The 27,097-nt window shown below is 45.0% G+C and overlaps 1 protein-coding gene across 2 annotated transcripts; it reads right to left on the reverse strand.

Moving 5' to 3' along the window:
* Positions 1 to 68: 68 nt before the first annotated feature.
* tesk2 (testis associated actin remodelling kinase 2) lies at positions 69 to 26,476 on the reverse strand. Of its 2 annotated transcripts, XM_012827946.3 has the most exons (12): positions 25,841 to 26,476; positions 24,871 to 25,002; positions 21,059 to 21,378; positions 15,961 to 16,082; positions 12,995 to 13,043; positions 6,434 to 6,580; positions 5,987 to 6,069; positions 4,964 to 5,048; positions 4,782 to 4,865; positions 3,859 to 3,945; positions 3,511 to 3,649; positions 69 to 2,376 (listed from the first exon to the last, which is right to left on the reverse strand). In XM_012827946.3, the coding sequence occupies exons 3-12, from the start codon at positions 21,281 to 21,283 to the stop codon at positions 1,439 to 1,441; spliced, it is 1,959 nt and encodes a 652-aa protein (XP_012683400.2). In that variant the 5' UTR covers positions 21,284 to 21,378; positions 24,871 to 25,002; positions 25,841 to 26,476; the 3' UTR covers positions 69 to 1,438. The 2 variants fall into 2 exon arrangements, with proteins under 2 accessions (XP_012683400.2, XP_012683399.2); XM_012827945.3 differs by lacking the exon at positions 24,871 to 25,002.
* Positions 26,477 to 27,097: the final 621 nt, after the last annotated feature.

The following is a 27,097-nucleotide window of genomic DNA, read 5'->3' on the forward strand; positions in this document are numbered from 1 at the left end:
TTAAGTTCAAAGATGGAATGGTTCTTCCAAAGGATGTTTGGAGGAATCTGACAAAAAAATAAATTCAGTTACATAGAAAGTTGTTTTATTTGTATCGATTGGATATACAAGTTTTATAATGTGTGTACATTTATAAAATTAAAGCCAGATGAGCGGAAAACATTGTCCTGATCTGTCTTTGGTTAAAATATACATCTGTATTACTGTTAAAAACGGTCGCAAAACAGTCAGGACAAAAAGAAGCATTGTATAAGTATCCAACAAAACAGATTTTTTTACATCGACAAAAATCCCCGCTTTAACCAAGCTGCATTAATAACATGCTTTCCACAAATTTTGTAGACACAGATTTAAGACATTTCTTTTAAATATCAAAATAGATTCTCTGTAAAACTAGCCTGCCTTATTATATAGTCATTGCATAGAAATGTAGTGACAACAAAAATAGACAGGGAAAAACAAACAAAAAAAAGTTACACCAATCATTTATCTTTTCATGTGCAAGTTAAAATGTAAGTAATTTACAGAACAGGACACAGCTGAAGATGTGACAAAGGATCCAGAAGGAGAGTGTGCCACCGTGTGAAAGCGCCCCCCATGCCATGACCAATCAACGTGCTCCAGCAAACGTCCTCTGATGGCATTCACAGAGAGTGACGACAGAGAGACTGGTTAAGGCCAACAGTGTCTCATCTCGAATAAGACACAATCAGCGATCCTCCACAGTTCAGTGTATTATCAGTGTGCTTAGTGAAGACAGCACTGTGAGCCATTACATAATCCATATATAATCAATCAATCAATCAATCAATCAGACCAATATGCAATTTGGACTCAATTCTTCAACTTATTAGGGTTTGGAGGATGGGGAGGTGACTTCATGAATGTAATCCGTTTTCTGGAATGTATGACTGTCGTGATGTGCTGTGCTCGAGCGTTTTAGGAAACTGAACTGCTATACCCTAAATCTCCATTTACTGAACTGTTAACAGGAAGTGAGCAGGATAGGGTTATGTCACTTAACATATCAAACTTTGAAAGTGCTGAGTTGGATATAAAATCATTGATAGTGCTTGTAACGGATGTTAATGTCTTGTTACATTCAAACAATCAGTCTGGTGTCGAAAAAACTCACTGCTCATTTCAGTTCATTCAGTTACAAGCAGTTTCTGAAAACCCCTACATATTTGTCCTGGACCCTATACCTCACACAATGGTTCTCCACGTCTCACTTCAGACCCCTTTCAGTCCAGAAATCCAAGCTTACATTTCTTTGTTGCCATATATTTACACAAAGTATTTCTTTCTTTCTCCCAAAATATTAAATACTCAAGATTTGTGTGAAAAATAATCTCTGCATTTTTTTTAAGACTGCAGTACTATCCCTAAGTTAGCTTGGAGAAGGCTCTCTGGTGCTTAGTCCCGTTGCTCTGAGTCATCAGATATCGCACCGCGAGAGTCCATCCGAGGGCCCCGGTGGCTCGCTGGGCGCTAGGACCACGGGGCACAGCTCCTGGGGCGGCACGGACACGTCGAGCGTGAGGGCTGGCGAGGAAGGCATAGGCGGCAGTCCCACCATCGGTCCCTCCTGATCCTCGGCCTCCATGTCCTCACAGGCCCCGTTACCGTTGGGCAGGCCGTCGCGCTGCTGCTGCTGCTGCTGCTGCGCCTCGCCGCCGACCTCTGGGCTGGGCCTGCTGCTGGAGCAGTCCATGGCCTCGGCCTCGCCGGTGCCTCCCTCCCCTCCGTCTGGCTCGGCCCGCGGCCGGAAGGGAGGGATCTCGGTCACGGCGTACTTCTTGGCCCAGCACCCCAGGGGCTTTCCCTTCGCCTCCATCCCCGGCTGCCCTTGCTCGGCCCTGCAGGAGGAGGAGGAGCCGGGGACCGAGCAGAAGACCTCGCTCATGGGCAGCTGGGGGGAGACCGGTAGGGATCGGCACGGTCGGTCAGGCAGCTGCCAGGGCTCCGGCCAGGGCACGGGGAGAAGGGGGCCGCAGGGGTTGCCCGTGGAGACGGCTCCAGGCTGGAGCTGCTGCTGTGGGCCCCTCAGGCCGCCCTGAGGAGAGTGCCGGTCGAACATGAGCGAAAAGACCGACTTGCTGGGCACGTCAAAGAACTTGATCTTGCCACCCTTCAGGTCCTCCCGAGCATTGAAGGGGTTAATCTTGGGTGCCCCTCGTCCTGAGCCCCTAGGTCCAGGGTTGTAGTAAGGGTCCTGCACGTTGACTTTGCGACCGGGCTTGCGGGAGAACACGTCGGATTGGCTGCGCGAGAGCCAAATGTTGCGACGAGGACGGGGTGACTTGGGTGGAATCTTGTCATCCTGGAAACCCAGCGTATTTAACCTCTTTACACCTTGAAGCTTATCGCCTGGACCTAGAGAGAGAGAGAGAAGAGCATGGTCAACATGCAGACAACCCAAAATATGACAAGCATATACTGGACACCAGGGGGCGACACATGCACACTTTGATGGAACTACCGGAGTTGAACCACAAGTTAGAAAACGGTGGTGAGCAGGTTTTTTTTTAGAAATGTGATTGTATTTAGCAAAAAGCTGATTATGTCCAAATGGATTTTGAATATGAGGTCATTCAGATGAAGTGTCAAAAAGATGCCTTAATCTCCAATTACTAAGTCCTCTCCTTGTTTTTTTTCCATGGGTAGTGACCAGTAAATAATGGACTTTGATCATTTGCTACATTGCTTCCTTCTACTTCCAATTATGAAAAATCTAGCAATTGTTATTGCCATGAAGCTTGCAATCAAGCCATAGGCACGTGTAGGAAAAACCCCGAGTACAGCAGCCTCCTCAGGTGGCAGTTGTACCCAATTAGAAATAGACCAGACTCCAAGAGGACCCTTAATGATTTATGGATGGCAGGGTTTAATTCACACCATCCTTGCCTCACAACACACTCTAATCACCTGTTGGTAGGCGCCACCCCCCTTTTTAATTACTCGCTGAGGAAAATTAAACTGTGGAACTGTTAAACTGTGAGAGTAATTGGACCCGTCCAACAGACACAGTGTAAAAATAATGGCAGCCATGGCTCATTAGCAAAAGGCCATCCCAGGCTGGGGACTATGGGTCCGTTTAGACCTGCTAGATTTGCAACACGGGGCTACGTTACACCGCCATAGCAGCTGCTGGCAGACACTGGCCCGCTTGTTTTACAGTTTGCTTGTTCCAAGAAAAACCAGCAAGCCTGAGGATTTACATGGAGCCCGGCTGTCAAGTGGGAAAATGACAAGCTCAGTCGCAGTGTCTGTGTGTGTGTGTGTCAGGACATAGGCTGCGCCTGTTTATTGCTTGTAAAAAACACACAAGCAAGTGTTTCAAAAGAGGATCAAAGCAAACATCTTTGTGCATGGAGATAGTAAATGCAGATGGAGTGAAAAGTTAAATTGGCTTTCCTAAATGTACACTGCCTTTGCAGCAGAGAATTCACTTCGCAAACGTCCCATTTTGCAGGACCAATTCAATTTAATGAGACGAGAGCACCGCACCTTTTGGTATGGTCTTCTTGTCGGCTTCGACAGAGGTGTGAATGCGCTCCTGCGCCGCCTCCTCGGCTCGCAGGTGGCTCAAGAGCTCCTCCATCCGCTTCACGATGTCCGGGAAGGAGGGCCTGAGCTTCGGGTCCATCTGGAACACATGATAAAAGGCTCTTGACAGGCTGAAAGGCTGGGATCATAACAAGAGGTTACGCTAGTCAAACAATGTAAGTCAATCATTCTGCAGGGACGACAGAACCACGTCCGCTCAGAGAAGAGCTATATAAAAAAAATACAGACTCATGGACCTTAACTGTTTAGAGTAGCGCAGGGCAGAAGAGACAGCCTCTTTGTACTCACATTGCAGCAGTCAAATGCCATTTGGAGGAAGTCGGGAGGACAGTCTCCCACCATGTGCTGAAAGGCATGGTAGTCCAGGCCAAAGTTCTGCAGGGATGAGGGTACAGGAGTAAGCACACAGCCAGAACAGGCAACCAACAAATATGAACATCCAGCCAACAACAACAACAACTTCACAATTCAGAAGCCTAATGTTTTAGGCTTTTCCAAAGACCCATTGGGAAAGTGGTTGGCTATGGCAGTTTAAAAAACTGTGTTCTGAATCCTTCATCTGTACAAAACAAACTAAATATACAAATACAACAAATCTCAAACTTGGGCATCTTCTACCCATGTGCTTTTTGGTCATAGTAAGCTGCAGCCGATTGGGACTATGCTGTTCCATCCTACGGTCAAGAAATACTGTCCTCTTTTTTGTGTCGTGGACAGTACCACTGATCACACTTTGGGGACAGCCATGTCTATGTTCTCTGATCAGTACTACACTAAAGAAATGAGACGTCACAGACAAACAAGTGCAGTTGACCAAAGTTTGCATTAACAGACATGTCTCTGTTGAGTAATGTAGTGTAAGCAAAAGTCAAAAAATTCACTTGCTAAACAATAACCAATGGTACACAAGAGGAAGACTTAAAGGCCTGACAATCTCAAGGCCAAACTATCATCTATTATCTCAATTGCCTTCCAACCAACAGGCTCTCTCAGGTGTGGGCGGGTTGGTTGGTTCAGACGAAGGCTTACAAGCACTATGGTGCATCATATAGTAATGGATATACTGCACTGATATGCCAATCTTTTACTTTTATTCCCCTTCTGACAAAAGAGATAAAGAAAAATGCTGCATAAGCAAGTAAGATCCAAGTGATAGACATACTTCATGATAATGCTTCACCGAACTGACACGGACTGGGAATGAGTCTCACCTCTGTCCGAGGCAGGAAGTCTGGGTCGGCCTGTATGCGTGCTATAACCTCACACAAGACTATGCCATAGGAGAAGACATCTGCCTGGGGGTGGAGAAGTAAGAGAATAAGCAACCTGACAAATCAGCCGTACACAAATACACACAAGTATCTACAGCACTTCCAGTCCACCAGAATCTCACCTTCTCATTGTAAGGCTCGTCTCTCAGCACTTCTGGTGCCATCCAATATGGAGATCCCACCACAGCCAGCTTCTCTCCTTCAGCACTATAGGACACACACACACACACACACACACACACACACACACACACACACACACACACACACACACACACACACACACACACACACACACACAAGGTCAATCTCAGGTAAATTCCAGTGATTAACTGATATACGTGTACACATCAAAAAGATTGAGACATTTACAGCATTTTGCCGACCAAGCCCATAACAGAACGTCCTGCACACGCTGTGCTGCATTTAATGGAGATCTGAGACCCACCACGCATACTGCACACCGCACACTTCCCCCAGTAAAAGTCTAAAACAAAAATAAAACCAAATGGAGGCAACAGGGATATCATTCACCGCACCGATGAGTATTAATGAGGCAGGGGCCGGGGTGCCAGAGAGAGAGAGAGACACAGAGAGAGAGAGAGAGAGAGAGAGAGAGAGAGAGAGAGAGAGAGAGAGAGGGGGCTTCCTTGAGCCTTTGTGGTATTATTAGCCTTCTTGTGAACGCTATGTTCCTGGCTAATCAGATGACCCGACTGGCTTTGCTCCATCCCCTCTACCTCCAGCTACTGGACGGCCACGCTGCCCCAGCCCCTCTCACACACACACACACACACACACACACACACACACACACACACACACACACACACACACACACACACAGTACACTCTGTGCTCTCGGGTTGCCACTGGAAGATGATGAAAGGCAAAAACCACACAAAAAATATCCGCCTAAAATAAAAGTCTCGATTTATCCTTTCTGCCTCAGTTTCCGAAACAATGATGCAGTATCCTGTTGATACAACGCATCAGCCTGTTCCAATAAAGAAGACTGAATGTGCTTGGATATCGTAAATACTGAAATAAAAGTGAATGTTCATGCATGTTAATGTGCACTGCAGCCCAGAGGCAGTGAGGCTGAATGGAGCGGAGGAGAACGTTGTGTGGTAGAGATTACTCACTCATCACTGGGGATCTTCTCAGCCAGGCCAAAGTCTCCAACAACCGCTGTGTAGCCATTCTCATCGGACTTTATCAGGCAGTTCTGTTTATGAAAAACACACACACACACACACACACACACACACCCATAAAGAGCTCAAAAGCTTGTTTGATGTGTCTGCAGACAAATGTTCAAAACGGTACTTTTGAATAAGGGCTGGGTGGGTCTAACAAAGCTACAAAAGAATGTAAACAATGCTGTTCACAAGAGGAGGTTCAAGCGGTGTTGAAAAACATATAAGCTGTCGTGAAACAACTACAGAAAATGCCACAAAGCACAAAGAAGAAGTCACTGCTTCAAACAGCCGTTAGAACAGGTCAGCATGATCAAAGTTTTGATGGTTTTTTGATGGTCTGTCGTTTGCTATAACTGTTTAACGGATTCAGACTGTGCTTGCTTCTCTCACCTTGGATGTAAGGTCCCTATGGAAGATGCCTTTGGAGTGCAGGTAGCCCAGGCCCATGGCAATCTCACAGCCCAGCTTCACCCGCGTAGCCCAGCTCAGGTACTTGCTGCTGTCCAGCAGCTGCTCCAAGTTGCCACCGTTTATGTACTGAAAAAAAAAATCAAAAGGACACAATTTAGATCGAAACAAATTAGAGTTCCCTTTGCCAGTGAATCATTTAGTAAACTTTGTCACCCAACATGTCTTGCAGTCAAGGAATACATTTTGTAAGTACTTATGCTCCCAGGTAACTGAGCCTATGACCTATTAAGACCAAACTGCAACTGCAGCAAACTTCAATTGCTGATTGACAGCTACACTTCTAAGTGTGTTCCCTAGGTCTAAACATAGGGGGCATACAAACATTAAAAGGCTGCAAAAAATTTAAAAAAATCTTCATATTCATTGTGGTTTGACAGCCATCCTCTGATCGTTGTCAATAGCAACAGTCAACAAAACGTCAACAATGAACAACGAAACAGCAATATTTCATGTGTCATTAGGGTACTTCCTGTTAACCAGGGGAAGCTTTTAGAGAACAGCTAACCCATCCCTCTTCACTGTTTAGAGTTAACTCTTAGGCCATTTGTTAAGTGCACAGCAGGTCCCTACTACCAATGACAAACTAACCTTTTAAATGAATGCGCTGTGTGACATTAATCTACTGTGCTGCACATAATCTAATTCCGCAGACATAAACTCAGGCCGCCGCTATCACAGGGAGGAAATGTGGACTCCATGTGATACAACAACGGCTTTGTGGGGAATTATTTGACATGACACTCATCTAATTAGGCCTGCGGCTGCTCCAAGGGCCTTCGGGGTCTCAGGAGTGGCCTACTTAAGTAAACAGAACTGTTTTGATAGGTCGAGAGCGCTGCTGTTCAGCAATCCAAGGTAATCTTAATGAAGCCCTCCCCCTCCCCTTAAAAACAGAGGTGAGTATGTGGTTGCCTGGAGAGGAGCTCTGAGCAGCCCGTCAGTGACCTGAGATGGTTCAGTGTGCCACTGGAAGCGCTCCTGTGATCTGTGGCTGTCTGACAGTTCCCTGTTATCTTTTACTGCCAAATCTGTGTGAATGGGATTACTGTGCGAGGCTTAACGAGTACACACACGTACCCGGACACACTGACACACACACACACACACACACACACACGGACCCAGACACACTGACACACACACACACACGGACGGACGGACGGACACACACACACACACACACACACACACAAACGAATACACACACCAGCTCTCTAATGCGAGTGTAGGTTGTATTGCACCATTATCTCCATCCATTGCTCATGGTGTAAAGCTGGGATAGGTGTTTCACAACCTTAAACTACCACAGTGGACAAATCCACTCACAGCAACTGCAATCCCCTCAAGCAACAGACATGGTGGAAAAATAAAACGGGTGGAAACCCTAAAGCTGAAGAGCAGCTTCGTTTTAATTGTTCCATTTCAGGTTCCCCAAGGAATAAAACGCACCTCACTTTTACAGCCTGTGATTAACACTTGCCTGAGAAATACTTCCTCGAGGTGTTATGTTGTCAGAGCTCTCGCAGTACCAGGTAAGCGGCATGTTTTGACGGTGCCAAAGGAAGTGTGATCTAATGCTTATTTCTGACCTCCGGGGAGGAATGACAGGTCCTGGTGTGTGCGCGCTATTCCTCTCGCTTCAGATGCAAGTGTCTTAGATGTCACTCTCTCCAAACACACATCCTGACCCTCTCCTGAACATGCCCAGCATGGGTCTATTTATACCTTGTTTACTTCAGTGTGCAAACAAACACGCAAACCTTTAGCAGAGAAACATGCAGCAAAACACTAAGAAGTGATGACGGTGTGTGCGCAGATCAATCCCAGTCTAGATCTCCATGGGTCTTTGTGTCCATGCACGCCTCTCCAGGGTTTTTGAGTGATTTGCAGGAGGAGAGTACGGACTGACTGGGTGCACTTGCGCATCCAGAGCCCCCAGTCCAACAGCAGAGTGGGGTGATCGCGCTTTCTGACCTTGATGTTTGCGGGGGGAGGGGGGAGGATTCACCCCTCCACACACACACACACACACACACACACACACACACACACACACACTCAGACATCCATCCTGTAGTGCAAGCTCCAGACACAGACAGTGGGGGTGGGTGGTTGGGGTTGGGGTTGGAGGTGGGGGTGGGGTTGGGGTTGGGTGTGGCGGTGCTGATGAGGGATTACACCGTCTTTAGCCCACAAATTCCTCTGGTGCTCCCCCCGCATCTGCCGTCTGCCATCCTCGCCACGCTCCTCCAATCAGGCAGAGGCCGAACGCTCACAGAGGTCTCGCAGGCCAGTCAGAGGGCATCGGGTGGCGCGCCAGGCTGAGCAACCTCATCGGCCTGCTCTCAGGCCAGGTGACCGCGCCGCGACTGGAAAGGGGGCCGTGTTATTAAAACGTGCTTCAGTCCGCACACCGTGTCCACGCACCTATATAAAGCTAATCCCTCTGGGACAGTAGTAACCTTGAGGACTGCACACTAATACAGAGCTTGTTTGATGCAGACTGGCTGCAAAACCTCCGTGGGTAAAATGAAATGCTGATGACAGAAGGGTTCATCGCGCTGTCGTACGATGTGCATGAACAAAATGTGTATTACAATGGGCTTGGTGACAGAGGGGAGAAAAAGAATCATTGCTCTGTTTCGTTTTAAGTCAGGATGGTACAAAACACTTGGACGTCCAGCTTGGAATAATAGTATAATCCCCAGGGGGTTAGGGATTATTTAAGATTATAATTGCACTAATGCCTCTTCCCGCTAATGTGTATCAGTACAGGGAAAGCAGAGCAAAGGTCAATGTGCCAACGGCAGGAACAGCCTCGGTCTCAGAGCCAGCCATGATTGTTCGCCAAGAGAGAGCATAGCACAAGCCCCATAACTCATGACAACACAGCAGGGTGGATGACTGTTAATCGTGAGCATTTTTAAAAGGGTAGCTGGTGCTGCTGGATCCTGTTCAATGATTAAACGTCTGAAGGTGTGACCTGACCTCTCACTGAGGGGCTCCTATAGCTTAAGGGCCTGCAGCTTCATGTCTTTGTCTAATACTGTTCATTTGTAAAGACACAGCCTGGACTTCTCTCTCGCACACACGGCTCTTCATATCCGCCGCATTTCCACAAGCTGCTGGTAGTCTCGGCTCTCCTGAGCTTTCCCCATGCCTCATCAACGCTAATCATTAGCTCAAGGTTATCTATTTGGATAATAGTGTGATCTCACTCTCACGCTTTCTTTCTGACACACACACACACACACACACACACACACACACACACACACACACACACACACACACACACACACACACACACACACAGAGAGAGAGAGGTTAAAAATACATTTTCACTGCCTGATGTCTGCCTAACTGAATCCTTCCCCTGGGCCCTGTGGAACAAAGGCACAACTGTCCCACTGCTCCTGATGCTGGCATGATGTTGGATGGTAGTTTAATGTCGAGTGAAACTTATTCTGTGTCAAACCAGAAAGGAAGTTCAAGGAACTGCAGATGTGCGATAAAATGTGCAAGAATTGTGAAGTAGAAACACAAGAGTAAGAGCGGACACATACAGTAGGTGTTGCGTAATGTCACAGCAACTGTTACAGTTAGCAATGAATGGAGGGAGTTGAAATTAAGATGTGTAGAGCACTTGGAGAAACCCACGTTTGCTTCAAGTTTGGAGCAAGAAGTTTGCAAGTTCCCTGAGTGTAAAAAAGAACTACATACATAAAAAGTATGCTACATTCCCTAAAACCTGTGACTCAGAAAAATAAATAAAACACATATTGTCTACAACGCAAGGCAACTGTAGCGTTGTCTTCTGTTTTGACTGAAATTGAAATGAGTCTGTTGTTTGACAGACTCTGTTCAGAGACTACTTGCAACAGATGCACCCCCAATGCACTCTCCTTATTAGGACTGACATCACTTTAGAGCAGACCCTTACTTAACAGCATGTCATTCCCATCAAGCTCCCTTAACATGTTCTGTATGTTCTGCTGTTGCCATACTGAGTACTGGTACCGCTGCTGCCATACTGAGTACTGGTACCGCTGCTGCCATACTGAGCACTGGTACTGCTGTTGCCATACTGAGTACTGGTACTGCTTTGAGTACTGGTACTGCTGTTGCCATACTGAGTACTGGTACCGCTGTTGCCATACTGAGTACTGGTACTGCTTTGAGTACTGGTACCGCTGTTGCCATACTGAGTACTGGTACTGCTGCTGCCATACTGAGTACTGGTACTGCTTTGAGTACTGGTACTGCTGCTGCCATACTGAGTACTGGTACTGCTTTGAGTACTGGTACTGCTGTTGCCATACTGAGTACTGGTACTGCTTTGAGTACTGGTACTGCTGTTGCCATACTGAGTACTGGTACTGCTTTGAGTACTGGTACTGCTGTTGCCATACTGAGTACTGGTACTGCTTTGAGTACTGGTACTGCTGTTGCCATACTGAGTACTGGTACTGCTTTGAGTACTGGTACTGCTGTTGCCATACTGAGTACTGGTACTGCTTTGAGTACTGGTACTGCTGTTGCCATACTGAGTACTGGTACTGCTTTGAGTACTGGTACTGCTGCTGCCATACTGAGTACTGGTACTGCTTTGAGTACTGGTACTGCTGTTGCCATACTGAGTACTGGTACTGCTTTGAGTACTGGTACTGCTGTTGCCATACTGAGTACTGGTACTGCTTTGAGTACTGGTACTGCTGTTGCCATACTGAGTACTGGTACTGCTTTGAGTACTGGTACTGCTGCTGCCATACTGAGTACTGGTACTGCTTTGAGTACTGGTACTGCTGCTGCCATACTGAGTACTGGTACTGCTTTAAGTACTGGTACTGCTGTTGCCATACTGAGTACTGGTACTGCTTTGAGTACTGGTACTGCTGCTGCCATACTGAGTACTGGTACTGCTTTGAGTACTAGTACTGCTGCTGGGGTGTCCTTGCTTTTACCCGTGTGTCCAGACTGGCCTTTGCTGCCGGGCCCACTGTGGCCATTTTAGCCTTCTTCTCTGAACACTCCTCCCGTGGCGAGAGTCCGAGGCACCCTCAGGACCGCGTGGCGCAGGCTGCCGTGAGAGGTGAGAGGGTGCACCAGCACCATACTTAAAAGCGGCAGTAAGTGGCAGCTGATTACAGGCTGCAGTCAGAAACACATGGCGTTCGGGGCGTATGATCTTGACTCTCACTCCGGGCAAAGGAGCCCCAGAACACTGCTGGCTACAAAACAGCGCCGACAGTGTTGTGCTCCACCAAGGGCCTGTAGAGACTTGTCCGTTTTGGAAAGGGTACATTCTTTTGTTAAATGTGTAGCTGGAAGACCCAGAAAGACAACATGAGGGTGAGAGGAGACCCAAAGGAGGGAAAGGAACAAGGAGAGCGAAAGAGAGAGAATGAATTGTACTTTATGGACTGACTGAGCCAGTGAAGAAGAACTACTTCCAAACACAATGGCTAACACAGTACCCGTGGTTGCTGTGTGTTAAAATATAACCCGTCTATTGCAGGCAACTCTTAACTTGATACCCGCTCAACACATTTTTAGTTAGAAACTTTTAAACGGCACAACGACGGTAAGAAACACAAAACCTGCAAGGACCGATGCATCACCCGTAACATAGTGAAAGAGAGCCCTTTTTTCTCAAAATTCAAAATCCCAGATCACACTGATGAAGAAGAATCCAACCTATGCTAATGATAGTGTGTGATGACAAAATTGCCTCCCCCCTACCTATCATTTATGACAGATGGTGCTACCAACGTCTCCACCAAAAAATGCAAGATTGTCTATGACCGTTCAATATCCAATTGGCCATATTGAGGATGAACACATCCGTGCAGAAGATAAGGGGTGTGTGCGTGTGTGTGTGTGTGTGTGTGTGTGTGTGTGTGTGTATGTGTGTGTGTGTGTGTTTGTGTGTGTGTGTGAGTGACTCATTTCTGTTTTCATTTAATGATAAATAATGACAAATAAAAAATGTGTTAATTATAGTAGCCTAATATTTAGAAATGAAATGTGTACAGTTTAATGTTCAGACTAAACTTAAAAAAACCGAATAGATAGATAGATAAATAAATAGAGTACTTTATTTATCCCCAAAGGGGAATATAAAAAGTGTGCGACCAAATCCTGTACTGGTGCTCAACACCACTGCTACCAGAGTTAGAGAGTTAGACTGCCTCCTTAGACTGCCTCCTCCACACATTCCCCTGATTCATTAACCTGCCAGCCTAAAACTGACCCTACTGTCGTTAACCCACCTGGTGCAGGAAATGACTGAATTAGCATGAGTGTAAAATCCCAGTAAAGCCTGAAGAGAGAGCATGAACACATTGTCTGGGATAGAGATGGGATTTTCTAAATATATCCGGCAGCCCCAGTAAGTCCTGCCACACCCAAAAGTGACAACCTCCATGAGGTAATAGATTTACTTCAAGAATTCAACCCCCAACCAGATGTCCCTCTTACCTCTGTCAGGGCATGAAGTTGACCCTCCTGGACACAGACACCCATGAATCTGCCAGGGAAAAAACAGAGGGAGAAAATAAGAGAGAAAAACAATAAGAAATCACTTTCACCCACTAATTTACTTGTCTGTCTGAACATAACATCTGAAGACAACAAACCATCACAAAGGCAGCTTGGAGAAAAACAAGTGATGCATAAGCCTCTGGTTGGGTAACATCAGCGCCGGTGAGATTTACTGTGCATTCCAGCTTTCATGAACATAGAAGGAAAACATTTGTATATAAAAACAGTATTAACAGTCCTTTTCCCCCACGGGGCAGTAGTCCAGACCAATAACCTAAAATCCTCTGTGCAAATGACATGCTGAGATGCTGTAGTGTGTACAAGCTCTGCTGAGAGAGAGAGAGAGATACTGAAGATTGCATTCAGGTACTTGGAGAGCAAAGCTGGGAAATGCATCTAGAACCGGCAACCTGAAAATGCGGCTCTAATGAAAATGGCAATGCAGAACAAAGGATACCGTTGTGCTTTCACACCATTTAATAACATAATAGGTTTTCTAAATGGTCAAAACATGTTTCAGTGTCGGGTAATCTTTACTGCCGTTTTAATGTAATACATGCAGCCGTGGTGGAGTACCAGGACATGAAATGAATATAGGTTCATGGCACTGGTCTAGTAACAGTTAAGACCGGTAGCTCCGCCCAGTACCTACAAGGGGCAAGACCCAACATGAGTGTTTTTCCCTCCCAAATGGAAAACATAACAAATTACTCTCTTTATCTGCATTCCATCTTTCAGCTCACTGTGACTATGTGTGAGTGCGTGTGTGTGTGTGTGTGTGTGTGTATGTGTCTGGAACGTGTGTGTGATTTTACAGCCACCCATTGCAGATCGTAACCGACCCAAGGAAGACTGGGGTTGCCTGTTTTGGCCTTTATGGCACAAACAGGCACTATGAAATGTGGGGCCGCTCTCATGAGCAGGGCTGTCACACATGAGCCGTCGCGCCACACAGCTAACATTTGTGAGTGGCTTTTAAGTTATGGCCCAATAAACTCCAAGCCTGAGTTTATGGCAAGTCCTTGTTGGGATTTCATTAACAAAGACCCCCTCAGAATTCGGCTGTCAGCACTAGGGCCCCACACGCCCTCATGGAATGGGATGCAACAATGCTCTGATTGTAGCGTACACACACACACACACACACACACACACACACACACACACACACACACACACACACACACACACACACACACACACACACACACACACACACACACACACACACACACACACACACACACACACTGCCTCTGTCTCAGTCCCTTGGCCACAACTCCCTTGTGCAAATGAACGGTTGTGCATCACAAATATGGAATGACTAAAACAATCTGAGTCACTCTTTCTTTGCCACCAGCCTCTCAGGGAGCATTGTGCAAGACGGTCCTGCATGTTGACAAAGATGCAGTCTGCGGTGGCGGGAACAAGCAACAGACTAGTCTGCATAACATTTTTAAGCACTGAAAAACTGATCCAGCTCCATAACTCTATACATGGACTCCATTAAGGAGCACAGACTTATCTCAAGGTGGCACACACAGCATAATATTGTACAAACTCCCATGTCCCTTTTAAAAGGGAATAATTAAAATACTGCAGTCAAGTTGATAACCTGAGTAGACAGGGGGGAAAACACTTTTGCATGACACTGGAATATAAAACCAGCATATTTTGGTAACATTTCATATTCTGTACACTAAGGCTGAATACAATTACAGATTCCTTTGTAGCAGTGGCGGATTCACTGCAAACTTTAAAACTCTATTTATAGCCATTCCGTAGAAGCAGATCGTGATGACCTTTGTGAAGCTTAAAGTAAAAGGCCAAGTCAGTTCTTTGAAAGGCACGGACATCAATGAAACTCAAGCTCCGGGTGCTGTTTCAGCCCATCCATTGTTAATGGCGCTCTGACCCGCTTTTCCATTCCAGGGGCCGGGCACGAAAGGGGCCGCACGACCCATTCCTCCACAAAAGCCAGGAGAAGTGACAGGGATTTGCATTGAGAGCCGCAATCCCAAGTCTTTTTTTTTAACAAGATGAAAGGGCTGCAAATTGCGCTGATATTGAGCCACTCACTGGAAATAAAGAGGACTACAAACCAGTGAGGCACACGGTTACAGCAGAATGGAGGCTCTTTCACTAACATGACATCAATCAGCCAGGGGGCCTGGCAAAAAAAACTGTTTTTTTTCCCTTCCGACTTCATCCCTGTTTTTGTGAACACTACATCAGTGGATGATAGAAATCACTAGCACACCTTTGAGATCTGTCCATGATTGTTTTACTCAGACAACTTATGGACACCAGTGAAATGAGTCCATTTCTTATGAGTAAAGGTTACAGGGTTCATCTTCATTCATCTCAGGACATAGCAGGCATAGCAGACGTGCTCATACCTCACTTCCACTGAGACACTCCTGATAGTGCAATGCTTGCATCGTGAGCAGAGTGCTTCTGCATGGCTGACAATAACATCTCAAATGAGTAAAACTGACGACTGTATTTAAGATGATCCTCACTGCAATGACAACAAACTGCACTATTAAAAGAATGTCTGCATATTTGGCATAACTTGAGTCATTAAAAAAAACAGTTGCACCCACTTGTGCAAATTCATCTAGGACTTATGCAAGGCAATTACACAGCACTTACACCCTGGTTTGTTATGGTTACTAAACCCAAACACACATAGTATCCTGTGGCTCTCACCATTACCTGGTATGCAGCTGGCTCTTGAGGAATCTTCAGTATGTGTATGTGTATGTGTGTGTATGTGTGTGTGTGTGTGTGTGTGTGTGTGTGTGTGTGTGTGTGTGTGTGTGTGTGTGTGTGTGTGTGTGTGTGTGTGTGTGTGTGTGTGTGTGTGTGTGTGTGAGGGGGGAGAGGATTATGAAGCGCACCTGAGGATGTTGGGATGGCAGAGGCGGTTCATCAGCTGGACCTCGCGCAGCATGTTGGCCCGGTTACTGCTCAGCTTGTTCATTTTTAGAGCCATCACCTGGTCGGACGCTCTGTGACGTACCTGGAACGTGCACACACACACAGACAATATAATCTTGTAAGGCTACATAAATACTGGTCACTCAAAAGGCTGCTTTCAAGCCTTCAAACATTGTAAAGTTTAGATAAGTTTAGCCTTCTGCATTGAACATTTCTGAGAGCTCTGAAATATAAAATAAAATGTAGCCTGATTGTGTGTATGTTTAAATGAAACATATATCTGATATGTTAGTCCCTCCAGGACTTTGTGATCTTGCATTTTCACAAATTCAAGGATTTCACACAAATTGCGGGTTGCACTTTTCTCTTACTGCCACAATATCTCGGCATTTTTTTTTTTATCCCTGCATTACTTTGATTAAACTCAAAATCACTGCCATTTTAACCACATTTTTGGAGATTTCCCACAGCAAATTCAGTCACTTTAGGCCGCAACTATCATAACAACCCCTTGCAAAGATCCATCCTGGAGGGACTTTTTTTTGTTGAATCGCCCCAAATGATGACAAATAAACCCTACTTGCGCAATAGTCCCGGAGGCAGGAAGTTACTTTTCATCCACTTTGACAACTAACACCTGAGCACTTGCTGCACACTAAAGAACAGTGTACAGGGATACTATATAGTGAATGACTCAGTCAGGCAACAGCCTGTGCAGTTATGCTGGATTTATACTGCAGGTGCACACCTCTGCAGTATCTAAACCTTTAAGAAGTGTAAATGGAAGGGGACAAAGATCACATTCTTGGAACTGGTATACGCTCCAAAGTGCTGAGCATGAAGAAGCAACCTCTGCCACTATGCGGATCAACCACTGCCACAGCATGCACTTTCTAATGTTGCTCTTACACAGGTTAACACGGCTCCCTAAAGCACCGCAGGTTTTCTTACTAACCTGCAGCAGTAAGAGCGTAAGAGTTAGAGTAGCCTGCAGCGAGAGATCTAAAAAAAAGGCTCTGCAGAAGAGACTCTGCAGGAAATGCTTATGACAAGCTGAAATATTAACTGGTATCTATTTGAACTCACTTCCTCATGCTGAAAGGCAGCGATACAGCTTTAGGCTAGAGCCCAACGGCAGCTAAATGCCACATGATGTATTTGATCAACAGGTATGGGGCAACGGCAAGTTAACGAGTCTACCACAGAACATTCCGTCAAGGGTTTGGAACAAGCACTTGGGAAATAAACAGTTTGGCTAACTATTGTTAGCGCTCCCTGTCTGCAACCAATTAGAAATGGCCTCCAAGACTGCTGGATGGAGAGGCTGAGAGAGGACAGGAACACAATTTAAAGGGAAGTCCGGCGTTGCCAAAAAAAAAAGGGAAGTGCCGTGCTTCTCCTCTCCTCCTTAAACAACAACAGCCCTCTCCACCAGGCTCACCTCTGAAGACCACGCTTCACGGCCTCTTAAAACAACATCAGCCCTCTCCACCAGGCTCACCTCTGAAGACCACGCTTCACGGCAAGGCACGGCCAAGGCAAGCAGCTCAGCAGGACGAGGTGGGGCAGATGGCCTCCACCCGCACCCCCACCCACCTGGGGAGAGTGCAGCCGGTCCCAAACACACACACACACGACTCCAAAGACTGTGTCCACTGCAGCACCACACCCCTGAGTGCTCACTCTGCCACTGCCACTGCCCCTCCGTATAGAGCCGCACATCCTGCGCACTCTCATTCTTGAGGTGTTTTCTGCCATTTTTTACACAATCATACAATGGCCTTTCCTCTCCACACACACACACTAAGTCAATAATAAGATGCTGTGCGCCCTTTCAGTAGGGGCCTACAGTGCAGAACCATTTGAGGACTAACCCTCAATAAAGCTTTATGCAAGCCTGCATGCAGATAAAAGGTCATTTGACCTATGGAAGGCCATTTGGGACCTTTAAGCAAACTGAAGCAGAGAGCAGCCTCACAGAAACGTGGCGTTATGTAACAGACAGATGAGCATTGATTATTGCTTTTAGAACGACACGCAGCAATAGCACACAGGAGATTAGCTAGGGGAACGAACCCTCCTTCCTTCCAAAAGTCTGGCGCTATTGGAACCACACAGGATTGTGTTGTGCACGATCAGCTGAGTTTTGCTTATGACTGTTTCCACTGTGCTCCATGCCCTTCCGTTCTATAGAAATGAAGCCAAAATCCCTCCACCATGTTGTCAAATTTGGAGCCAGTGTTTGCGCAGTGGAGACGAGAGTTGAAATCAGGTACGTCCAATGACTTAAAAAAAAAAAAAGAAGTCAGGTACGCCTACTTATGTGGTAGACCCGTCCCCCTCCAATTTCAAGGTGCGGAGTCTTCATTGAACTTGCAGAAACGCAGTAACAGGAAAGACACTGTGTTCGTGGATATCCTATTTGTCCAGTAAGCATAATGTTACATAAGATTAGCCTGCACGCCAACTCCCCTACCCGCAAAACTTGATTGTCTTGATTATCTTGGTTTTGTTTTTTATTTGATTTTGATTTCTAAACCGCTAATATCGCCTCAACGTCAGGATGGTGCTAAACTTAACGCAACTAACTAATGTTTTTCTATTCTTTATCATCTGTTCTCATATTTTTTTATCGGACATAAAGGCGTTATAAATAACGTTTGGCTAACGTTACCTATTCACATTTTAACTACAAATTTCTCGGGGAAAACTAACTGTTCGAATTATACACCAGATGGAAAGACAGTTTAGACCATGAAAGAAACATGGAAATCGGCTACTTTTGTCTGTGAAACAACTGGGGATGGGGGGAGTTACACATTTTAGGGGTGCCAGACCTATGATTGCTTCACTTTTTGGAGACGACACGCTGTCCACCTCTACATACAGCCATTGGTTCACAGCAGTCACTCACAAGAACACACTACTGAGTGCCAGGGCGTGAATGTGCTTTATAAATAAATTTGACTTGACTTGACTTGACCTGGCCTCCCAATAACCAACGCCAATGAGGAAACACTTCTTTGTGAAAAAAAAGGCCCCTCAACTGCAGCCTGACTCAAAGGTGATGGTCTATGAGACTCCTTGTATTCACACAATTGTACAACCAGTGCGGCGATTCCCCAACATGTGCTTAAAACCCAATCCCTTTCCGCCCCCAAACAAACACACTCTAGACGTGCCGCAGGCGGGCTGGCCCTCCCCCCACACACGGGCTGTTATGCTCCCCGTGTCCTCTCCGTCACCCCCACATGCCATGCCTGGAGCCGGCCCCACACGGACAGACATGTGCTAATGGGTCGGGGTGTTTTGTTTGCTATGCCAGGCTCACTGCACACACTGGTATGTCTCTATGCTCCATTCACAGACGCCCTGTCCATTTAAAATCTATGGCAGGAATTGTTTATGAGCTAAAAATAAAGAGCGGGTTCAGCCTGAGTGTTTTTTTTTGGGGGGGTTATAATGAGGTGGAGCGTGGTGAGAGATAAACGCCAAAGAAAAATACAGTAAGATAATAATTTCCATGAAGCTCTATACTGTTTATGTGTAACAAAATATGACTGTCTTATAAGGAGTGTTTTTCTTTTTATTGTGAATGCTGAGAATTTAGGCTACCTGTTACCCTGCTGACCCTTAGGTTTAAACCCGCCCCCAAGACTCTCACGTCGACTCTCACATGCACAGCAAACCTCATTCCATTCCAGTAGTGAGCAAGGATGTGGTTTAGCTGCGCTGACGCTACACCCAGCCTGACCTCAAAACATCCACTCGAGACTGTTCATAGCTTAATGGCTTCATATCTTTACTCATCAGCCACCTTTGCCCAGACTACCGCCCAACATGTCAGTCTGACTAAGCCTAATGCCCCACAACTAGGTCCGTGAGAACCCTTAAACCCATCAGGGGCAGGATTTCAGCCTGCCTAGACAACGGCTGGCAAGCCTTTTTGACACAGCCGCAGTCATTCCACTGTGATGACTGGCATTGATCTTATTCTGCGACGTGACGGGCTGTGTGAGCTCGTGTTCTCTGAGGGCTTGTCTGCCCTTCAAACAGTCCGTAGTGAATTTCTGCCACCTCTGCATGGTCACAGGAGCAAAAAAAAAAAAGGCGAAAAAAACAAACCATCTTCTGAAAATGTCTTGATCAAACTGCCGGGGGAGGAAGCTGTTGTGAAACATGTGCGCCTTATTTCCCCTCTTGCTGATGGGAGTGCAAAAGATAGCAACATTCATATTGACAACATCAAAACACTGCGCTGCTGTGCTAGGACACACTGTTTGTATTTCCTCTGCGAGAGGCTCAGATCCCCCTCTCTGTACTTACGCAACACCACTGCCTAATCATACACTGCTCAGTAGCTCTGATGTGCATCTGATTGCTCCAGTGTAGTTTTCTATTTCCCCCACAGCACATTCATTTACAGACTGTAAAATGACCGCATGTCACTGACCTTGTTTTGGCATGGGTAACAGACATTTGAAAAAAGCACTGGCTTGATTAATAGTGAGTGTTTTTTTTTGGGGGGGGGGGGGGGGGGGGGGGGGGGGCTGTCACAACTCACTCATAACATGGTAGACTCGCATCACAAAAGCTCAGCTAACAAATACAAACATCCAGCTGCAGCACTCGAGCTCCCAGCTCTACATGCTATTTATGCCACTTCAAAGGATGGATATAAATATGGTCTCTGTGCACTTAAACTGGCCTATGGGGTTTCAGTAAACATGAAGAGCGCCAGACACACATGAGGTTCATGAGGTTTCCTCGTGGCAGTTTTTCAGATGCCAATCCTAAAGGTAAGAATACATAAAGTAAGCGATATGATCACTATGACCAAAAGCGCTAATGTTCTGCATTCGGGTAGATATGAAAAGTTTAATTTCTCACATGCGCAACGCTGGGCGGCCTAAATGGGATAAAAGGCTATTTGAAGTGAAGGAAGGAATGCTTCCACCAAATCTCAACATTCAACATTATCCATGCTATAAATACTTCAGTCAACACTTAAGTCTAAAATGTCTCTGAGGCAGGGCATGATATTGGCCCTCAGGCTACCTTGTAGACTTCTGAGAAGAAGCCGGAGCCGATCCATTCACAGATGAAGTCATCCAGGCGCGTCAGACGAGAGAAGGCACTGATGAGGGCACGGTAGGAGGAGGGGCACACCCTTTCCAGCTGGGCTGGGCCTGTTTCGACCCCACCCACCCCCACATCCAGCTCCTCTGGTCGGTCAGGTCGCAGGGGGAAGCTGGCTATGGAGTTGCGCTTTGCTCGATCCATGGCTACTGATGCTGCAGATGTCGGTTTGTGGTGGAGGACTCTGCAGTGGCCCTTTCACATCTTTGACAGGAAGGAGGTTGTGGTATAAGGCAGGCCTAAGGGAATTGAACAGGTTTATTGTTAGAAACGGCATTACTGAAGGCACTTTTCAATTTCTCACAAATTCAGCCTCTAAGAAAAATCTGGCCGATTTACGACTGCTATTTAGCATTCTTAAATTCTGGTCTAAGTTAAGAACGAATCACAGATGAGAAAACTTTCAGAAATGCCAAAAAATTGCCAAGCAATTTCTTCATAACTTGTTCTTAACTGCGTTCGAGAATGAGGCCCTCTGTTTATAACCCAATGAATATATGAATGAACGAGGAAACAAGAGAGATCGCACAAACTTTGCAGGGTGTCGTCTCAGTGAGAGTGAGCGCTTACCATGCCTGCGGTTACTTGTATACACGGAAGCGTAGGTGCAACTCGGGATCAAATGATAACTCTCCGTTTAATTGGTGGATCAGAAACTAAACTGTGTATTTGATTTGTTTGTGTCAGTCCACCCCCTTGCATTTCGCCACGGAGGGAGCTTTCACTAACCAGTGACAGATTGGCGACGTTTTTTTTTCTCCGTCTGTGACATTGCGCCCCCCCAGGAGAGTGTCCGCGCCCCCCACTTTGAGAAGCACTGATGTAGAGGGTTGGACTTTTATGCTGTTTGTCTGACTGATTTCATTCATTCATTTATTTAAAATGAATAAAAATGCCATCTTTACATGATTTCAGAAGTTGACATTAATTGACCAAAGTGGTTAGACCAATCTATGAATACATATGTCATATGCCATATGCGTTCAGCACTTGCTACATTGCTGAGAAAACTGTACTGGACATACTCAGTTCTGACTCAGGGAAAAGGGCTTTGATATTTCACTTGCAGTGTAATTGCATTATCCAGCTTTTACAATACTGGGCATTTTCCAAGTTTAAAAAACAGTTTACAAGCCTATCATAGACAATACAGGCATCCTGTCCTATTGTGGGGTCGGCATCAGTTTGAATGAATGCAAAGCAACATTAGTGTTGGACCTCAAACTCATATGAACCCACTGAATTTCTGCTCTCTTCCAAGAGCTTGTTGAAAACACGGCTAACAAAGACTTTAAGTGTGCCATACATCTACGTATCTCCATTCACATTCTCAAGCAAGCGGTTTGAGAGAGGACGGCCACTTTAATTTAAGAGACTAGGGCCTAGTTTTTATAGCTTGGCAGAGCTTAACATTCTCGTGAAAAAAGGTTTTTAACAGTTTGGCAGGCTGTCAACAACCACAGACTGTTTGATATTACCTTTTCAACAACATTATAGTGACATAAAGACTCTGACTCACTCAATTCTGTCTGAACAGAAAAACTAGCGTAGCCAGACCATCGTGACATCCTTAAAAGGACTTTTTCCCTCCTCCACCAAAGCTTCTTTCCCATTTTTCTTGTGCTTTGAAATTACAAAGCCAGCCCTGCCAAGAATGTCCACGACTATTTCTGTGTGCTGAGTCCTTCAGGAAAATGCACAACACGAGGGAGGCACTTCTGGTTCTTATGTCATCATGCCTCCTCTTTCTGGGAATACAGTAACAAAAAAGAATGGCTAGGGACCCCCTTGGTGTGAGAAAGAGAATAACTAAAGAAGCAAAGTTATTTCCCATCCTTCAGATGCATGCTGGGAGCATTGGATTGATCTGGTTTTCTGTAAAAAAAAAAAAAAAAAGGCAGACACGAATAGGTTTGCCGACGTCTAACACTGACTTCCCAGACTGCTACATATTCCATCCCAGCTGGCTGACCACTCAGCAGTCGGTCCACTGTTTATAATGCAGCAGCAACTGGTCTGTGGCCCTGTGCTTCTATGCGCAAAACGACGAAGGAACTACTTTAGGTGGGGATGATAGGCAGACAGAGAGGGGAAAGATGTGGAGACAGACAGAAAAGGAGTGAGGGAGAGATAGGGGGGAAGAGAGAGAGAGAGAGAAAGACAGGGAGAGGTGGATCCAGTCAGGATGAATAGTTGCTCCTCAGAACCCTGAGGCGAGATAATTTAGCGGCAGTAAACATCCACCAGTCTAAGAGGGTTAGTGTAAACGAGCTCTGTTAACTGTGGACACCCTCCACACGCGCACACTGACTGGAGACAAAGTTTAATATTAAAGAGAGAAAGAGGGAAAATATCATGTAGCGCACACACTACTGATGTAATTCAACCTGGGCGTACAGTTTAACAGAAGTGAGTATCAATTAAAATGTCAAATGATTCAAAAATGTATCACCTTACAGTAATTGCATTACCTCTAAGTTGACCTGTAGGGTTTTTGCTCTTATGTTAAATTGATATTATGTTTACATAATTGGAGTTAATTTGTATTATTTTTATATATTATTATAATAACTGGGAATCATCTTGTGAGCCAGTACTTTGGTAATGTGCAGGCATTCATGGTGGCACTTATAAATATCATCTCCCCAACACCTTTTGCACTTATAAAGCCCCATATCATCCCACTGCCACCTCCTTGCTTCACTGTCGGGACGAGGCTATGCATTCACTGGGGTAGTCCTGGCCAGGTTCACACCAAACATGCTGGACCCCATCTCCAGACTCACAGTCTCCAGAACTTGGCAAAAGAGGAATATTCCTCTTCTAAAGAAGAAAAAAAGCAAAAATACTATGGCCAAATATTTGACCTGGCCAAATATGTCGACTGACTTGAATCCAATAGAACACCTTTGGGGTATTTTAAGAAAAAGTAGAACAACACAACACCTTCAGTATAGTGCAGATGAAACTAAATTGTCTCGGAAGAATAGCAGAACATCTCTCTAGAAATGTGTGCAACGCTGGCATTCTGCTATTTTGTACCAGGGTGTACTCACTTCTGCTGTGTACTGTATATTTGGCAGTCTGCATGTCGCCTCTGTCAATTAAGCCATTACAAAACATGTAATGCATGATTACCTCATTAGAAATAGTAAAATATGCTGGGATTGAGAGTGTGCATGCCACTGACTTGTTTAACCACATACGTTCCCATCATAAAAATGCCAAGGTGTGTAGCAGTCAATCTGAGGTTTGGAAGCCTTGGAATGTTTCCCTAATGCTGTGACATCCTCATACCAAATACATAGGCCCATGAAAACAATCACAGAGGGCCATGCCCCTCTACATAACTCTTATGTTGTGCATGTGACAATTGGAATCGAGCTAACATTAGAATAGTTTTCATAAGGGCTTCTTAAATTGAACCTTAATCATTTTTTTTTCAGTACGCACATGTCAAAGTTCAAGCAAGGCTGCCAAAATCTACAGTTGTATTCACAGACCATCTCAGAGTGGCACAGCTGGCCTACCATTAGCTTTATTTTGCATCTTATAATAACAATCTACAGAGAGATTGGAACATGGGCTTAAATAGTGTGATCCCAGACTTCCTCTCTACGCCACAATAACACCAGCCTTGGTGACAGGGAATGAAGTCAAACAAGAGTTTAAATATGATAGTCACAGGATAGGAGTGAGAGTATTAGTATGCACTGTTTATGGGACCTTACTTTGCCACTACTGCTCCACGCCGTCTTAGGAGCGGTGAGTCCAATAAAGAGGCAGTTATGGCATTAGTCTACTTCGAGGTATTTTAAGTCGCTTACAATCAGACCTTGCAATCTGTTTTACACCACAGGGATCTGAAAAAAAAACAAAAAAAAAACAGCATGCCTCACATTCCACAGATTTTAAATAATGACTGGGCTGAAAAGTCAGCTTTGGAGAGTGAGCATTTCCTCAGGGCCTGTCTCAGGTATACTGGAGATTTTGAATAGCATGCTTGAACTTTGGTTGGAGCCGGTTGTGGAATTGCCCAACAGTTCCATAAATAGCTAGTACATTTAGCTAACGTTATACCCTTTAAATATAGGCTATATGACACTGACTGCGCTATAAAGACTTTGGCTAGGCTTTCTATCCACGGGCAGGAAAATAATTCACTGAGGTAGTCATCAAAAAGGAATTGTATTCAAATATCTTTTAATTCAGCTAGTAAACGCAGAGCACACATCTGTAGACAACGACAATGTAATAACAACTACCGTTTTGAAGCTATGTGCAACTTCAGTCTTTGGAAGTGACGTAATGACAATAACGCTTAACGTTAGCTGTCAAATGCAAGAACGTGCACACTGTTACTGGCTTTCTTCGACAGTACATTACTGACATGTTTCGATCTGAACTTGATACATAGATACTTATTGGAGGAACAGCAGCACTTGTGCGCTGGTTACCAAATTATTAAAACAAATACAATTGCAGACTGACAACTTAAGGGTTCAGAGTACATCATAAATTGCGGCTGACTCACCATGTATCAACAAGTGGTTGTTGCGAGCTATGTTAGCTATAGCGAATTGAACGTATATAACGTTAGCTCCCATTTAATTTGGCTCAGCAACGCATAAAACTGGAGATGTTAAGGAAGCTCATACGCTAGCGTTAGCTACCTGAAGTTCGAGTAAGTTCTTTTCTTACCTGGCAGTTTGTCTTTGCGTAAGAGAATCCGTTTAAATGGTCGACAGGCCTCGTTCGGTCCCATTGCAAGTCACAATAAAGTCAAAAGTGTAATGTACAATCCATCACTGCCAGCATTTCCATGCACAATACATGAAGATCTTAGCTAGCCCCACGTACAATATTACTTCATACTATAACAAGTTGCTAGCTAGCTAGCTACTTATAAAGTTCCACACAGGTGACTAGTTTAACTTCAGCGAATGAAAATTACAATATAACATTGCCCAAAGGGTCTGCGGGCACGCGACAAAAGAAAATAAACGTGCTAGATGGCGTTCGTTGTTAAAGTAGCTAGCGATATGTATTCTAAATTACCTTAAAGAAGACCGAAAACAAACAACGCACTAGCCCGCTAGCACACACATTTTGCGTAAAAAATAAAATTGCACATGAAAGTCCACACGAAACAAATATTCAGAGTGTTTCCAGTATTGCTCATACGCTAAGTCCCTATACAAATGTTTTGCCCTGTTTAAACATCATTCCAGTCTGAAAGCATAGCTGCACGACCCTTCTAACACTACTACGCCAAAGCCATAACAAATGCCTCTCCCATCGGACTCTGCTCGGACTCCACTTGCGTTATCATCGGGAGTGAATGTATGTTGATTGACAGCGGTGTAAGCCAGTCAGGTGCGTGTATAAGCTGACATCCATGTCCATTATACCCAATGAAGACGCTGTATGTGAAACATGAAGCTGATAGATATATGTGTTGACGAATTGGATTTGCAAAAACACAGTTCTGTGACCAATCATACTAGTATGTATGGAAGCCCATACCTGCCGAGATGATGAGAGAGTGAGGAAAATAACCTGTAATTCTTTACAATGACAAACTTTCGCTAAATAATGACTTCATATCTCAAAAAAAAATTTGAAACTCATAACTACAATGCAACATTTTGGCAAACGTTCTTAAAATAATAAGTTAGTATCTCAAAATAATGATTTAGTAGGCCTATCTCAAAATAAGTTACTCATTATTTTGAGAAGGTTTCTATTGTTTTGCAATAGGTCATTATTTTGAGAACGTTTCTCAATATTTTGAGAAGGTTCTTCATTGTTTTGACTACTAAGTACTTTTTTCGAGATAATTTTTCAATATAGGCCTAATGATTTACAGGATTTTATCACATTGGCGGAAATGGGATTCCATATAGCCTACTTGAAAACAAATTAGACATTCCAGGGCTCTTTAGTGAGGTCATATTC

Source organism: Clupea harengus, chromosome 25, assembly GCF_900700415.2.
Source record: "Clupea harengus chromosome 25, Ch_v2.0.2, whole genome shotgun sequence".
NCBI classification, from domain to species: Eukaryota; Metazoa; Chordata; class Actinopteri; order Clupeiformes; family Clupeidae; genus Clupea; species Clupea harengus.

Coding starts and splice junctions, on each gene's coding strand:
- tesk2 (XM_012827945.3), bottom strand. CDS start 21,283: ATGGATCGAGCAAAGCGCAACTCCATAGCCAGCTTCCCCCTGCGACCT. Junction 13,044..15,960: donor TGCCATCCCAACATCCTCAG/GTGCGCTTCATA, acceptor TTTCCCTGGCAG/ATTCATGGGTGTCTGTGTCC. Junction 4,866..4,963: donor ACGAGCCTTACAATGAGAAG/GTGAGATTCTGG, acceptor CTCCACCCCCAG/GCAGATGTCTTCTCCTATGG.